The following is a 14,811-nucleotide window of genomic DNA, read 5'->3' on the forward strand; positions in this document are numbered from 1 at the left end:
CAGGTCCTGTTGCAAATCTGCCACAGGCTTGAACCAGGTTAGCAATAGTGTTTCCCAAGGGGTCCAGGTTTTGACCTAGCAATGCCTTGAGTAACACTGATGGTGTTGCTTGCAGACAAATGCTTTTTTTTTTTGACAACAAAGAAGAGATTATAAACGGCATTTGACATTAGATCCCTGTAATCTTGCTCAGGTTGTCCCTTCATGTTGTATTATGGTGGTGTTCTTTGGGGACTCGGGAGTCCCTTTCGTATCTTGAATGCTTCACAAAAGACCTTGGTTTTCCTCTGAGATAGGTGTGTCTTTAAGTTGGAGACTGTACACAACAGTGCTGAACGTTCTACTTTCAGTTTAGCGCCTGAGGCCAAAACAACAAACGACCCATTACAAAACTCTGACGACAGTTACTTCTGTTTTTATAACATTATAAGATCTCCAAGAGGACTTGTGATCAAATCACTGATCAGGGCTTTTCAGACACCTTTGAAAACAGAATTTTATTTGTTTGTATACGTTTCCTAGGCAACACGCACTCAGCCCATGCCCAAGACTGCAATTAAATGTTTTTCAAATTCGTAAATTTATTAATTTAAAATAGATCATATATGTTACGTTACGTTAAACAGCACAGTTTAATGAGTCTTTGTACAACGTGTTGACACTCCTACAAAATCCTATAGTGCAGTTTGTTTTTTGGCTATGAAACTAAATATGATGTTTCACTTCAGATAAAAAACATTAAATTAATAAAATAATTAAATTAACATAACAAATGAACACAAGGTGAAATATTATAAATCCTTGGCATAAATGTCAACATTTAAATAAAGAAAGTGTATGGAATGTTTTTAATTCATAGACTAACTTTATTATGTGGAACTTAAATTAAAGGGCAACATAATATGCAATAGTGCCGCTGCTAATGAAGTAAAAGTCTGACATTATTGTGCTTGAAGATGCACTATTCCATTTTTTATTGTTGTCAAAAAAATCCACAGCTCGATGTTCAATTCTACACAAAAGAATTTCCTAAAAATATTTTGATATTTTCTTCAAGATCAAAAAAAAAAGAAACCAAAATGATTTGAAAAATGAAGATGTTCAAGGCTCAGTGTTCAGGTTACACTATTGTTTTCCATCACCCGCCCCTGTGGGGACAACGGTATAAATAGGATCCTAATCTGGAAGCTGAGAGGAAGAAGACCCAAGATGAAGGCTTATCGGTGAGTCTAAGAATTTTTTTTTTTTTCAAATCTGATATAACTCAGATTATATTTATTTATGAAAATTATTCAAATTAAAGTGTCTGCTTCAGGAAAAACATTTTTATGTATTAGCACAGAAAAATATGAATTTTAAAAGTTAAACCTGAGAAATATCGAGTGTATAGCGAGTATTTTGAGATATTTTTGTACTGAGACAACATGATGAATGTGTCTATGCAGAAGTACAATTACTTTTTTAATCATCTGAACTATGAATGTGCTATCAATTTGATGTTAATGAACTTGACTGAAAATAGTGCATGTATTCCGAATTCCTCTCAAGTGGCTTCTTACTGTGTGTTGTACAATGGCCTTAAGAAACTAATACCTCTGTAAGCTTTGCCCTGGAGGGAGGTTACTCCGTTGTCTTTGACACAGAAAAAAAATCTGTCCGTTTTTGAAAAGTTTTTTTTCTACATAAACACTTTTTGTTAAAAGAAACTGGTGAATACCTTATTCTCATTGTTTTGGTGTTTTCTCACAGGTCCACACTGAGAACAATGAAGCTGCTCATTCTTCTGTTCCAGCTTGGTCTAATTTTGAGGGCTGATGCTCAGATACCAGACGCTTGTATTTTAAGTCCTACAAACAGAGCTCCAGGTTTGTATCATCATTTTGTCCAGTTTAAAAACACTCTCAAACTTCCCATAATTTGTTCTAAATATTTTATTTATTTATTTTCCTAGAAAACTCTGACATATTCGTGACCTGTGGCACTGAGAATATGGACCTGAGCATCTACCTTTGCCCGATATACTATGCTTCTTACAACGAGTCCCTGATGGTCCTCAATAATCAGATCACCAATCCTAGATGTTTTGGGACTGCTGACTTCATTGCCGTCCCACCAAGATTAAGATACAGCTTTCCCATAAATACAACCTCTCTATCTTTCTGCAATAATAATTTTGAGGTAACCTATGCAATAGCTTTTTGCTGCAGATTTATAATAATTTTTAAAATAAATTTATTGTACGCTGTCATTCTAAAAACTACTTCTCTCTCAACAGATAACCACTCAAGTTGGGACTGGGCAGTTTTCTGACTTTTCAAATATCCAGTACGTCAACGTCTCTGGCACTGTTACTTCTATAGACCCCGCTGCGGGCACGATCACCTACAAGCCCCAGATCCTGTATAAGTTCTCCTGCAAATACCCCATGCAATATCTGCTCAACAACACAAACTTGGCTGTGTGAGTATGCAATGACACATGCAAAAAATATGTGCACAAATGTATCTGTTATATTAAATGCATAATATGATTTTCTTTTTCATTAACTACAGATCTGGTGTGACTCTGGCCATTAAAGACAACAATGGCACCTTTCTCAGCACACTGAGTATGCAACTCTACAAAGTAAGACCCTTTAAAACTTTTGGAAGATTACAAAAAAACTTTTCAAACTCAGTTACTCAGTTACTTTTCTGTGGAACAGGATCAACAGTACCAACAAATCTTAACCATCCCAGAAACAGGACTTGACTTGAAGACGAAGATTTATGTTTCAGTGAAAGCCACCAATCTAACAAAGAAGTAAGCTTTAACTATTTACATTAGACTGGCTGCATTAACAGAAAAGACCCATAAAAAATCTCTGTCTGTCCCTAAAGGTTCAATGTGCTGCTGGACAGATGCTTTGCAACAACAAGTCCATATCCCACGCAAAGCACCTCTTATGATCTGTTTGTGGGGTGAGTTATACAAATGTAACGACAATTCATCTAATCATTCACATACACTGACACTCATTTCAAGCGAGCCCTTGATACCTTCTCAAGTGCATGTATTTTGTTTCACTCTAGGTGTACACGGGCTCCACAGACTGTGGTGGAACTAAACGGAGTGTCACATACTGCAAACTTCAACTTTGAGGCCTTCAGATTTGTGGAGCACAAAAATCGGACAGTTTCCACTTTCTACCTGCACTGTGTCACCAGACTCTGTGAGGCATCCACATGTAGCTCATTGATGCCTGTGAGTGGACGTGACTTGTTTTTACCAGACATCTTGAAAGAATTCATTTTTTTTTGTATTACTAAGATAAATAAAATGTATTTTGTTTATCTTTATTTTCCATAGAACTGTGGCACCCCTCAAAAAAGGAGAAAGAGAGAGGTGGAGACTGTGTCGAGCAATGCTACAGTCACCTCTCCCATCATAGTTGTGGGCAACCAGAAAACTGGTATGTGTGTAGAGCAAATTACAACAGATAAAATATGTATTCTTGTGTTATTACCCTTTTATGCCGCTTAATAACGATATAAAAGATTATTTTTCACCTGATCAAATTGGGCAATGCAGCTAGTGGATGAAAAGAGGTTACATTAAATTACAATTAGTAAAATAATAAAATAATATTTTTGCACCATGTATAAAAATTAAAATCTCGTTAAAATGACGTTAACGCCATAACTGCATTAATGCAGCAAATCTCCGTTAGCGAGTTAGCCCTGTGTGTGGGGCTGCATGGCGTCAACGCGTTAGCACGGTTAGCTCGGTGCAGCCCCACGCACGGGGCGATCCGCGCTAACTTGCTAATGGAGATTTGCCGTGTTAATGCAGTTATGGCGTTAACATTAATTTAACAGATAAACGCTGACTGCACTAAAAAAAAATTATCAAAACTTAGTCTTTGATGGTGGATTTTGGGTACCCTGTCGCAGTGGCGGTCCTAGCCTGTTTGGCGCCCTGGGCGAACACCCCCTCTGACCCCCCACACACACACACACACACACACATGAAGAGAGAGATTATGCATTGTATGCAAACGGCTACTAAACAGACATCATAATTACATACAATGAGAACAGGACAAATCAACAATTGACACTGACTAATTAATACTATATTATTGTATATATTGCTTGGAGTTTAGTCTGTTACTGTTACTATTTTTACCATTTCTTCTTGGAGGAACTGTAACCCACATAATTTCCTTAGGGATTAATAAAGTATTCTGATTCTTAATGTTTTAGGATACATGACCTGCCATTATCCAATGACACATCTGCTTACCTGTATCTTTTGCTCTCTGTTTCTCCTTGTAGGCCATAATTAAATGTATTGAATTTTAATGATCACTGGGTTTTCATTTGCTTGGTTGCTATGGTGATGTGTAACGGGAGTCACGTGGGTGGTAGCGGTGACATTAAGAGGAGTTGTCAGTCTGTCATTCACTGGTTTGATTTTGACAGAGCAGGGCTGGGTCTGTAGTTTTCTGACCGTGACTTTTCCCTTGTTGCATTAGAATGTTTTAAGAGTTTGAATCATGAAGCATCACATTGCTCTGTAAACTTTTTTTAATAAACAAGCAAGCAATTCCACAACAAATAGCACACTCCTCCTCTTCTTTTTTTTTTTTTAAACTTTAAAAACGGGCTGTGTGAGAGACTTTAAATCAACAAATATTATGAAATTGTTATTGTCCATTTCCTACCAAATGACTTTTGTTTCTTGCACTGCTGTAACTTTCGCCTCTCTATATACAGTATGTAGTGGAGATGACAATAAAGACTCAAAATTCTGAGGGTAAGATTTCGTTATAAGTCTGTATCATAATGTCTGCTGTTCGTGTTTTGGTTTGTTTTTATTTTGTTTTATTTTGCAAGCCATTTCATTCAGAAGGGATTACTTGTTCTGTCTGTGGGCGGTAGAAATAAGCAATCCCAATATGCGCTGGCACCCAGTATGAGCAATAGCTATACAATGTTTTCTATACTGCCCTGTCGAGTTGAGCTTTATTTCTCTCTGTTTTCCTGTTTAGCCTGCTGTTTTTGAGATTTCTAGTGTGTTTTCAGTTTTCTAGTGTGACTTTTTGCAGAAAAGCAACTAAGCAATTTTTTTTCAACAGCACAATAAGCACAAATTTTGAATTCTGTCCATTTCTGACCATGACTTTTGATTCACTTTTACAGGAGAAGATCAAAATTCTGACGGTAAGAATGTATGACATTTCTCTGTTGGTGTGTACAAATTTATTCAGAAGGGATTACTTGTTCTGTCTGTAATAAGCAATGCTGACCCATTAGCTATACAATGTTTTGATACCTTGCTTTTCTCTGTTCCTGTTCACAAAGGTGTGAGAAATGGGGGCAGCTATAGCGGGCCTCTGGCGGCTGTCGTCATGTGCTTCGCCATATTTTCAGCACTGCCCTGACCATTCACGGCGGGAAGTACATCAGGCGCACAAAGAGGAAGTTCTAATATCTTCTGAGTCAGAGTGGAGTCCTTTTACAGATCTCCCAAACTGCTAGTGCAGTATTTCATCATCTACAATGCATGGTCATTATACAGTAGATAATAAAACAGGTCATGGGGAACAATAGTAAGGAACATTGCATGGTCTTTTTCACATTTCTATGTAGCTTTTTCATTTCACAAACATTTTACATGGTGGTCGGCGGTTATCTAAGCATGCAACTTCAGCATAAATCATATATTTGTTTATGGGGAGATAAGGGCTCAGAATAATTTAAAATAACTGTGTATGACAAATAAATGATTTGAACCAGGATGTCAAGAGTCTTATTGAAGATAAGGAATGATGGCACCTTGAAATCAATGACAATGAACTTTTAAATGGGTTTTGAGTTGAGAATGGTGAAAAAAGTAGCTGCTCATGCTACATTGTTTTGTTTTTTTTCCTCTTTCGGCTGCCTCTTACTGCAGACAGCAGAGGGAGCTAATATGTTGATGTTAAATAATAAATACTTGTTGACATTTATCAAGTTGCATATTTGTGTCGTCCTTATAGAGCTAAACATCTTTGCTATATTATAATCCCTGACTAGTATTATTATTATTATTATCTCCCAAAATGCTTCATTCACAATTTTAAATGCGGAAGAATGATACTGAATATGTTTCCGACAGAATAATTTAAAACGCCGTATATTCACAGACCAGCAACAGCAGATATTTTGATACAAGTCTTGTGCATAATACATATATATAAAAGTAGAGACTTACTCCACCATTCATTTTGTTTTAACACTCTTTTGGGGGGTTTTCCAACTCCAGAAAGAGGTATATGCCATTTTAGCTGCTAAATGAGCCCTGCTGCTTGTTTATCAGGTGACTGTTGACTTTGTGCAACTAGCATAATGAGAGGGACAAGGGAAGTAAAGTCTTAAGTAAAACAGATAAACAAGCAAACCTACAGCCTAAAGCTTTGTAAAGCTGAGAATGAACTCTTTCATTTTATCATATTATTTCTCATTTCCACATTCTGTGTTTCCATGTTGTTCTAAAAACAAGTACTAACTATCAATTCATCCATTTTCTCATCTGTTTAGTTAGTTGGGGTGGAGGACAACATATCTTACCTGTAATATGACGAATGGTGAAAAATCCTTCAAAGGGCTGACATAGGAGAGAAAAGCAGTCATCCACGCTATGTAGACAATTTAGTCCAAACACATGCATCTACAGTTGTATGGAGGGGCTTACTTACACTCATGTCATTGTAATTTGGGGGGTTTTAATGATTTCTTTGAACTTTTCTTTTGCCAGGGTTGAATGATTATATAGCATACAGTGGCTTGCAAAAGTATTCGGCCCCCTTGAACTTTCCCACATTTTGTCAATGTGATCTGGTCAGATGAGACCAAAATGGAACTTTTTGGCCAAAATGCAAAACGCTATGTGTGGCGGAAAACTACCACTGCACATCACTCTGAACACACCATCCCCACTGTCAAATATGGTGGTGGCAGCATCATGTTCTGGGGGTGCTTCTCTTCAGCAGGGACAGGGAAGCTGGTCAGAGTTGATGGGAAGATGGATGGAGCCAAATACAGGGCAAACTTGGAAGAAAACCTCTTGGAGTCTGCAAAAGACTTGAGACTGGGGCAGAGGTTCACCTTCCAGCAGGACAACGACCCTAAACATAAAGCCAGGGCAACAATGGAACGGTTTAAAACAAAACATATCCATGTGTTAGAATGGCCCAGTCAAAGTCCAGATCTAAATCCAATCGAGAATCTGTGGCAAGATCTGAAAACTGCTGTTCACAAACGCTGTCCATCTAATCTGACTGAGCTGGAGCTGTTTTGCAAAGAAGAATGGGCAAAGATTTCAGTCTGTAGATGTGCAAAGCTGGTAGAGACATACCCTAAAAGACTGGCAGCTGTAATTGCAGCAAAAGGTGGTTCTACAAAGTATTGCCGTTAAGTACCTTCGTAACTTGAATTTTTCGTTAAATGGGGGTATTTGTAAGTCGGGGTTTCACTGTACTAAGAAATCACCCAGCAATAGTACAATTATGTAGTTGTAAAAAGCTTGATAATATATTAAGTAATCCAAAGTATTCAGAATACGTTACTCTCATTGAGTAACGTAATGGAATACATTACAAAATACATTTTGGGGCATGTATTTTGTAATCTGTAGTGGAATACATTTTAAATGTAACCTTCCCAACACTGTCGACAGTCCAGTGGACGAATCCATGTACCTTAAAATCTTGGATGAAAACCTCCTTCCCTCAGCCAGAACACCGAAGATGGTTCATGGATGGGTCTTCCAGGATGAAAGTGACCCAAAAAATACCACCAAGGCAACAAAGGAGTGGCTAATAAGAAGCAAATTAAGGTCATTGTACACGCCTTAGCAGTCTCCAGCCATCAGTCCAGTAGGAAATCTGTGGAGGAAGCTGCCAAGCAGGATTTAGAGAGTTTCTGTGAAGAGGAGTTTGCCAAAATCCCCCCTGAGATCTGTGCAAACCTGGTAACCAACTACAAGAAATGTCTTCCCACTGTGCTGGACATGCAGGTCAGTTTCTAACTTTATGTGGATTTTTAGTTTTATTCAGTCTCTCCCTATTAAAATGAAACTTACATAAAAATCAGAGACTGTTAGTTTTTTTTCTTTGGTTAGAAATAGTTCATACATCCACCAGCTTTTTTTTCTTTACACGTTTAATGCTTCCTCCCAAGCAGGTAGTGTACGGTGGCTCCTGTGGAATTTTTAGCTAAAAACATTTTGATGATGTGGCAAGAAACCTCATGAGAACACGAGGGGACAAAAGAAGTGAGGTCACAGGCCTGACAGACAAAACAAGTCCTGAAACTTAATATTGAGCTCTGTAAAGCCAAGGAGTGCAACCCTTTTTCACATGATCATATTAGGGTTTGTTTTTTTTGTGCTATTTTATTTTTATTATAAACAACAGCAAAAAATTGCCTTGGTGGTGGGACGTGATCAGCAAGCTGTTATTATTATCATTATTATTATTATTATTATTATTATCATTATTATTATTATTATTATTAATGACAGTACAAGAAACATCTGGGCCTCTTTGTCTTGTACAAAGTGAATTTCTTTACAAAACGATTAAATTTAGACCAGTGACATATGATGTATAGTCACAAACAGAGTGAAATGTAGATGGAAACAATGAGCAAGTCCTTTATGCTTGATGTTCTCAGCTAATGTTACCACATTGTCTGAAGAGTCTACACCTCTTTCTCCTCCTCCTTCGCCTCCCCCTGTTTGTTCTGAGACTTTTATACTATAAACTGAGAGGTTTTCAAAGACTAGCCACGGGACACAAAAGGAAGTCTTACAGGTGAGCGCCATAAAGCAAAACGTTACTAAATCTAATCATAACATAACACAGTTAAATATGTTTCTCCATTTGTTTTGTTGTTTTGTCACAGAGAACAATGAAGCTGCTCATTCTTCTGTTCCAGCTTGGTCTAATTTTGAGGGCTGATGCTCAGATACCAGACGCTTGTATTTTAAGTTCTACAAACAGACCTCCAGGTTTGTAACATCATTTTCTGCAGCATGTTCTCTAGTTTAAAAACATTCTCAATCTTCCACTGATTTGATTGAAATCTTTTATTTTTCCTCTCCTAGAGAACTCAGATGTATCTGTGACCTGCGGGCCTGAGCACATAGACCTGAGCATCTACCTTTGCCCGATGTACAATGCTTTTTACAACGAGTCCCTGATGGTCCTCAATAATCAGACAAATAATCCTAAATGTTATGGGACTGCTGACTTCACTGTTGACCCACCAGTCTTAAGATTCAGCTTTCCCATAAATCAAAATTCTCTCTCTTTCTGCAGTAATAATATTGAGGTAACCTATATAATAGATTTTGCTTCGGTTTTAATTTTATAACAAATTTATTGAAAGCTGTCTTGCTAAAACATATTTCTCCATCAACAGATAAGCAGTCATATTGGGAGTGGACAGTTTTCGGACTTCTCATATGTCCAGTACGTCACCGTCTTTGGCACTGTTACTTCTATAGACCCCACTGCAGGCATGATCACCTACAGGCCTCAGATCCGGTACAATTTCTCCTGCATATACCCCATGCATCTGTTCAACAACACCGAACTGAGTGTGTGAGTATGCCATGTGACACACAGAGTAATACCTGCAAACTTAATCTGTCATACTCTAAAATAATATTTTTATTTGGTTGAATGCAGATCTGGTGGGACTTCAAGTATAAAATACAACGATAGTAGATTGATCAACATGCTGAGTATGCAGCTCTACAAAGTAATCTTTAAAATCTTTTAGAATTAACCAAAATATTTAAAAAATACTTTCAAAACTTCATTTTCCCCATTAATTTTCTCTGGAACAGGACAAACAGTACCAAGAGATCCTAACTATCCCAGAAACAGGACTTGAAGTGAAGACAAAGATTTATGTTGAAGTGAAAGCCATCAATCTAAAAGACAGGCAAGTTTTAAAATTTACATTAATAACCTTTTTTTTAATTGTCTTTAAAAAAAAAAATCTCTGTTTGTCCTCAAAGGTTCAATGTGCTGCTGGAAAGATGCTTTGCAACAACAAGTCCAAATCCAATGCAAAGCGGCCATTATGGCCTGTTTGTGTGGTGAGTGAGATACATGTAATATGTACCCATTTACACACTGACACATTTCAAACTTTCTCAAGTACATGTTTATCATTTTACTATAGGAATACATGGGATGCACAAGCTATGGTGGAGATCAATGGGGTGTCGCAAAAAGCGCTCTTCTCCTTTGAAGCCTTCAGATTGGTGGACAATGAGTATGAGGCAGTTTCCACTTTCTATTTGCACTGTGTCACCAGACTCTGTGAGATGTCTAAATGTCGCTCCTTACTGTCTGTGAGTCCACTTCATAGATTTTGATCTTTAAAATATTATGTCTTTAACTTTTGCTCAGTTCTGTGAACATTTCCATTACCTGTTTGAAGATGGTTTTGCATTTTCCCATCATTTTACGTCCTGTCTTTTCATGTTTTTGACAGAAATGTGGATCTCTTGAGAGACTGTCCGAGAAGAGAAAGGCCAACAAATACGTGTCAGAGAGCACTATAGTAACTTCACCTGCCATCCACGTGAGAAGCCAGAGGAGGAAAGCCGTGACGCCTGTGTTGAGTGACATAGGTATGCTTTCGTACTCGGCAGTAACTAACAGCACAAACATAAAAGGAAACAAAGTAGAAGATAAACAGTGTTATATTTTCTTGTTTGTTTGGTACTTATATATGCATTTCCAATATTTTGGGGGTAAATTAAACCTCTGAAGGCTCAGGTGAGCATTCATATTCATTCATTCAAGATTCAGATTATACATCCATTCCAATCAGTCAGAATTAAATTAAAAAATGTCATTTTTTTTAAACCTGTTAGGCTGCTCTATGTTTTCTTATCAGTTGCATCCTTTTAATTCAACTAATTTACACAATAACAGCAAGAATTCAAAGCTTTATAGCCACTCTGTTTCAAAACAGGCCAAAACCTCTGAATACATATTTTTGCTTCACTTCATAATTGTTCTGTTTTCTTAGTAATGCATTTTTTAAATGTGTTTTTAGTTGTATAATTTTATAAATGCAAGAAAAACATTGTTAACACATTTATAATAGATTGTGTGGCCTGTATTGTTAGGCTCAAGCATGTCTTGAGGTTTTGAGGCTTTTTTTGCAGTTATGTTTTTGGCTCATTTGATTTTAGTTAGGGTTAGGGAGTCACTGATGATGACTCAGTCCTAAGAGGATTCACTCCACGTTTGTTTCTTTTAAAAGCAAAATTAGCTTTAAAATGAACCAGTTAATTAACATTACTTGTGTTCTTTCCTTTAGATTTTCCTACAGATCTGCCAGCTGACTCAGTCTTTGATGGTAAGAATCTGTGTTGAATGTGATGTGTGATTGTGTTGAAGTTGTACAACTCATAAAATGGTCATGTAGGTTTAATTGAAATGGATTAATTCATTGTTGAGGACTTTTAAATCATGACAAACATTAAACTGAGCACAGAACAGAATATATTTTCTGAACCGTTATGAGCTTGTTCCATGGAAACTGCTCTGATTGGACAATTTGATGCACTTAATTAAACAGAAATTAAGATTTAACACAAATTTAGAAAAATATAACCACTAAATCACTCTGGTCCAGTATATTGAAACCAAAAAGAAAGGGAAAGGTCCAATTGCACAAGTTTATTTTAATACGTCATAAAATTGTATAAATTTTTTGTTACAATAGTACAAAAATCCAGGCATTCATTTATAATGTTAAATATTACGTGTATGTTTATTCACATGTGAAAAAGTTATGCATGAATATTATTAAACCCTTGAACCCTACAGAGAGGGCTTTGTTTGCTCTGCTCTGCTCTGTGGGAGGCACTTTGCTGCTATTGTTTGGTCCACTTGGCATCTTAAATGGAAGTGTTTACTGTAAATCAGTTCCACGTTGTTTTGAATCGTGACCTTTTCCTCAAATAAAACAAATCTCATCTGATGGGAGTGGTTACCTCTAATGGTGACAATACCTCCATTCGTAGCGCACATATCAAATGATGGGAAACGCATGCGATCGCCTTTCTTACTGAATACCAACGCAGTTTCACATCTATGGGAGGGAATACGTTTCGAAAGAAAAGTGTTAAATTGCTTACAAATGATTATACCTAAGAATCAGTGTCACTGCGTATTAAAGCTGTATGACCAAACATCTTTTAAAAAGTCTTTTAGGCTTTATATTAGTGTGTCTTTCATTTGTTGCCTGCTTGTGTTATATCTACACCGTACATGTGTATCTGTATTTACGTGTATGTACAGTCTCTATTTACACATGTATTATCACCTTGGTTCAGTAACATTTTTTATGCATTTTGTGTTAATAGTTCATTGGTTTAGCTGACCAAATCAGCTCCTTTAGACTCTGACCTCCTGCCCCTGGAGCATTCGAGAAAATATCTAACTGCGAATCATCTTCAGCCAGTTTGCTTCACAGCTAAACTTGTAACGGTGATACGTCATTACTTCCTGAATGTGCCAGATGCTGGCCAATCAGCTTCTCCAGCGTAGCTTTGTTCCAACCTGGGTTATTGACTGTCAGGTTTGTGAAAAGAAGCATCTATCAGTACTACAAGAAATGTATGAAATGTATGCAAGAGTGTTGGAGATGGGTGCAAAACAATCAAATGTGGTAACCTTAACCAATGACAGGCGTCTACTACAAAGCTAGTTGGACTTCTTTGCATTAGATCAACCTAAAACTACAGTAATAGGTATCATCACAGTGGCATTCTCTCTTTGTTAACCTGATCTTTCTGCTTCAAGGTCCGTGCACATCCGCATATTGTTTGATTCTTCCTCTGCATACAATAGAACAGTTGAAATAGAGCTCAAATGGAGGGTGCACAGGTGCGTCCTTTATGTTTTAATCAGTGAAGCATAAAAGAGATATGACACAAAACCATGGCAGGAAGTCGAAGACATGCTAACAAGTACTTGGCACAAGTTCTTTTTAGGTTTTAAAGATGATTTGGTTTAGGAAAAGTTGGTTTGATATCCGATATCCTGACATTTTGATGTGAATATGATCAAAAGAAGCTCCACATACAAGTTCTCAGACACACTGTTAAACTCCATTCACATTTGATCTCATAAAATACAGATTGGCTTGAAAAACTGTTTATAAGTTTATTTATTTGGCACAGCTTTAAAATGAAAGATAACTCTCTCCTTATGTCTCGTCCTGAATTTGCATGTATGGCAGGAGGGACTAACAGGAACTGAAGATGTATGAACTGAAAAAAGAGGCGAGAGAAGTCTAGAAATCATGCCTACATAGTCTTAGTTACTCTTTACCACCTCGGGTGCAGCCTTTTCTCTGAAAATTCACTCTTCTAACTGTATGTACCTGTAATGTTTTGCTTTGACAAAAGCCTACAAAACCCCCATGGGCCTCTTTTCTTTTAAATATGCAACATTTTTCAGTATAAAAATGCAAGTCCTGATGTTTTTTTGTGTTTTTCTCATACAGATTCTCCATCGTTGAAGTACAACAGGATCCCTGTAATGCTCGTAATTGTGTGCAGTGTCATCAAAACTGTTTTGTTGTCCATTTGAAAAACAGTCATCCCATTATATCCCACAGTCATGAAGGAATATTGATTAAAAAAATGTAATGCTGGATAAAAGAAATGTCAGTTTGGTCAGCCATTATTTAGGCTCAATATTTACTGAAGTTTGAAGATAATAGTTCATATTTTATGCATTGAAAAAAATATTTAGTGAAACTGTTTTAGCAGTTGGATTACATTGAATTCAATCTGTATGGCCATTTTGCATTATGAATACATGTTGCTGTTAACAAAAACAGAGGTTTACAGTCATACTGGAATGCCTGCTGATGTGCATACTGCTCTGTACACTTCTGTCCTGTATGTAGGTTTAGAATATTAACACGTTTCAACATTTGCAGGTAATTTGTCAAAAACATCAAGAGAAGTTCAAGTTTATTGACGGTGGATCCAAAACAAAAGTTAATCTATGAACAAATTAACCTGATGTTTTATTCAGCATGACAAAATGTAACTTTGTTGCCAAACCACTAAACTTGAGCTGTGCCTCTGAAACACTCCTTTCCATGTCCTTCCTGGTGACTCTAAATGAATATCTTGACATCTCAGCCTCCTGTCTTTTTTGCCAGTGCCACCGTCTCCAAATCATACATCATATCTGTCCTTCTGCCACAAATCACTGCTGACGCTCGTCTCCACCCAATCACCCAGCTTCACCCAGTTCTGCTACTTCCAGCTTCACTGTTACACCTGCTTCCCTCCTATCCTCTCTCCCTTCAACTGACTTTCATTCCTCGTTTCTCCAGCGCATACCTACACCTCTCTTGGGCTTCGCACATCACATGAGCCAATTCTGAACATTTAAAGCTACTTTTAAAAATCCCTACTACCACCTCTACGCGCCAACCTTTTCTTCTCTCTCACTGCCTCCAAGCACCCCCCACCCCTCCTCCTTTGGTTTTGTCCAACAGTAGCATAGAGTTTACACCAAATACCTTCACCGACACAACTCTCCACATTTATCTGAGCCCTGGGACTGGCAGTAAAAGTGCACTGACTTCTTGTTATCTGTAACGGTTATACAAAAACAGATGTTGAGAAATATCAGAGCTCTAAAAAAAACACTGAGAAAAACCTGCTGTTAAATTTTAAATTTCTTATAATTTACTGAACAAAATAAAAAAGACAGACTTGTTCAAATGA

At 37.2% G+C, this 14,811-nt stretch overlaps 2 protein-coding genes across 2 annotated transcripts; both read left to right on the plus strand.

Moving 5' to 3' along the window:
• The first annotated feature begins 1,209 nt into the window (after positions 1–1,209).
• LOC120432883 (zona pellucida-like domain-containing protein 1) lies at positions 1,210–5,992 on the plus strand. Its single transcript, XM_039598228.1, has 11 exons — positions 1,210–1,223; positions 1,750–1,865; positions 1,952–2,178; positions 2,276–2,460; positions 2,553–2,625; positions 2,705–2,802; positions 2,880–2,960; positions 3,072–3,243; positions 3,349–3,451; positions 5,184–5,204; positions 5,346–5,992. The coding sequence occupies exons 1-11, from the start codon at positions 1,210–1,212 to the stop codon at positions 5,423–5,425; spliced, it is 1,170 nt and encodes a 389-aa protein (XP_039454162.1). The 3' UTR covers positions 5,426–5,992.
• A 2,742-nt stretch (positions 5,993–8,734) lies between these two features.
• On the plus strand, positions 8,735–14,696 carry LOC120443509 (zona pellucida-like domain-containing protein 1). The gene is made up of 11 exons (XM_039622343.1): positions 8,735–8,839; positions 8,931–9,036; positions 9,133–9,359; positions 9,450–9,631; positions 9,719–9,791; positions 9,880–9,977; positions 10,054–10,134; positions 10,221–10,392; positions 10,536–10,674; positions 11,373–11,411; positions 13,569–14,696. The coding sequence occupies exons 2-11, from the start codon at positions 8,937–8,939 to the stop codon at positions 13,652–13,654; spliced, it is 1,197 nt and encodes a 398-aa protein (XP_039478277.1). The 5' UTR covers positions 8,735–8,839; positions 8,931–8,936; the 3' UTR covers positions 13,655–14,696.
• Positions 14,697–14,811: the final 115 nt, after the last annotated feature.

This window comes from Oreochromis aureus, linkage group 14, assembly GCF_013358895.1.
Source record: "Oreochromis aureus strain Israel breed Guangdong linkage group 14, ZZ_aureus, whole genome shotgun sequence".
In the NCBI taxonomy this organism is placed as follows: Eukaryota; Metazoa; Chordata; class Actinopteri; order Cichliformes; family Cichlidae; genus Oreochromis; species Oreochromis aureus.

Excerpts from the sequence above, each read along its gene's own strand:
- LOC120432883 (XM_039598228.1), top strand. Across the intron at positions 2,961-3,071 it reads TCTTATGATCTGTTTGTGGG|GTGTACACGGGCTCCACAGA; the intron begins GTGAGTTATACA and ends GTTTCACTCTAG. Across the intron at positions 3,452-5,183 it reads TGTGGGCAACCAGAAAACTG|GAGAAGATCAAAATTCTGAC; the intron begins GTATGTGTGTAG and ends TCACTTTTACAG.
- LOC120443509 (XM_039622343.1), top strand. The coding sequence starts at position 8,937 with ATGAAGCTGCTCATTCTTCTGTTCCAGCTTGGTCTAATTTTGAGGGCT. Across the intron at positions 9,037-9,132 it reads TTCTACAAACAGACCTCCAG|AGAACTCAGATGTATCTGTG; the intron begins GTTTGTAACATC and ends TTCCTCTCCTAG. Across the intron at positions 10,135-10,220 it reads CATTATGGCCTGTTTGTGTG|GAATACATGGGATGCACAAG; the intron begins GTGAGTGAGATA and ends ATTTTACTATAG.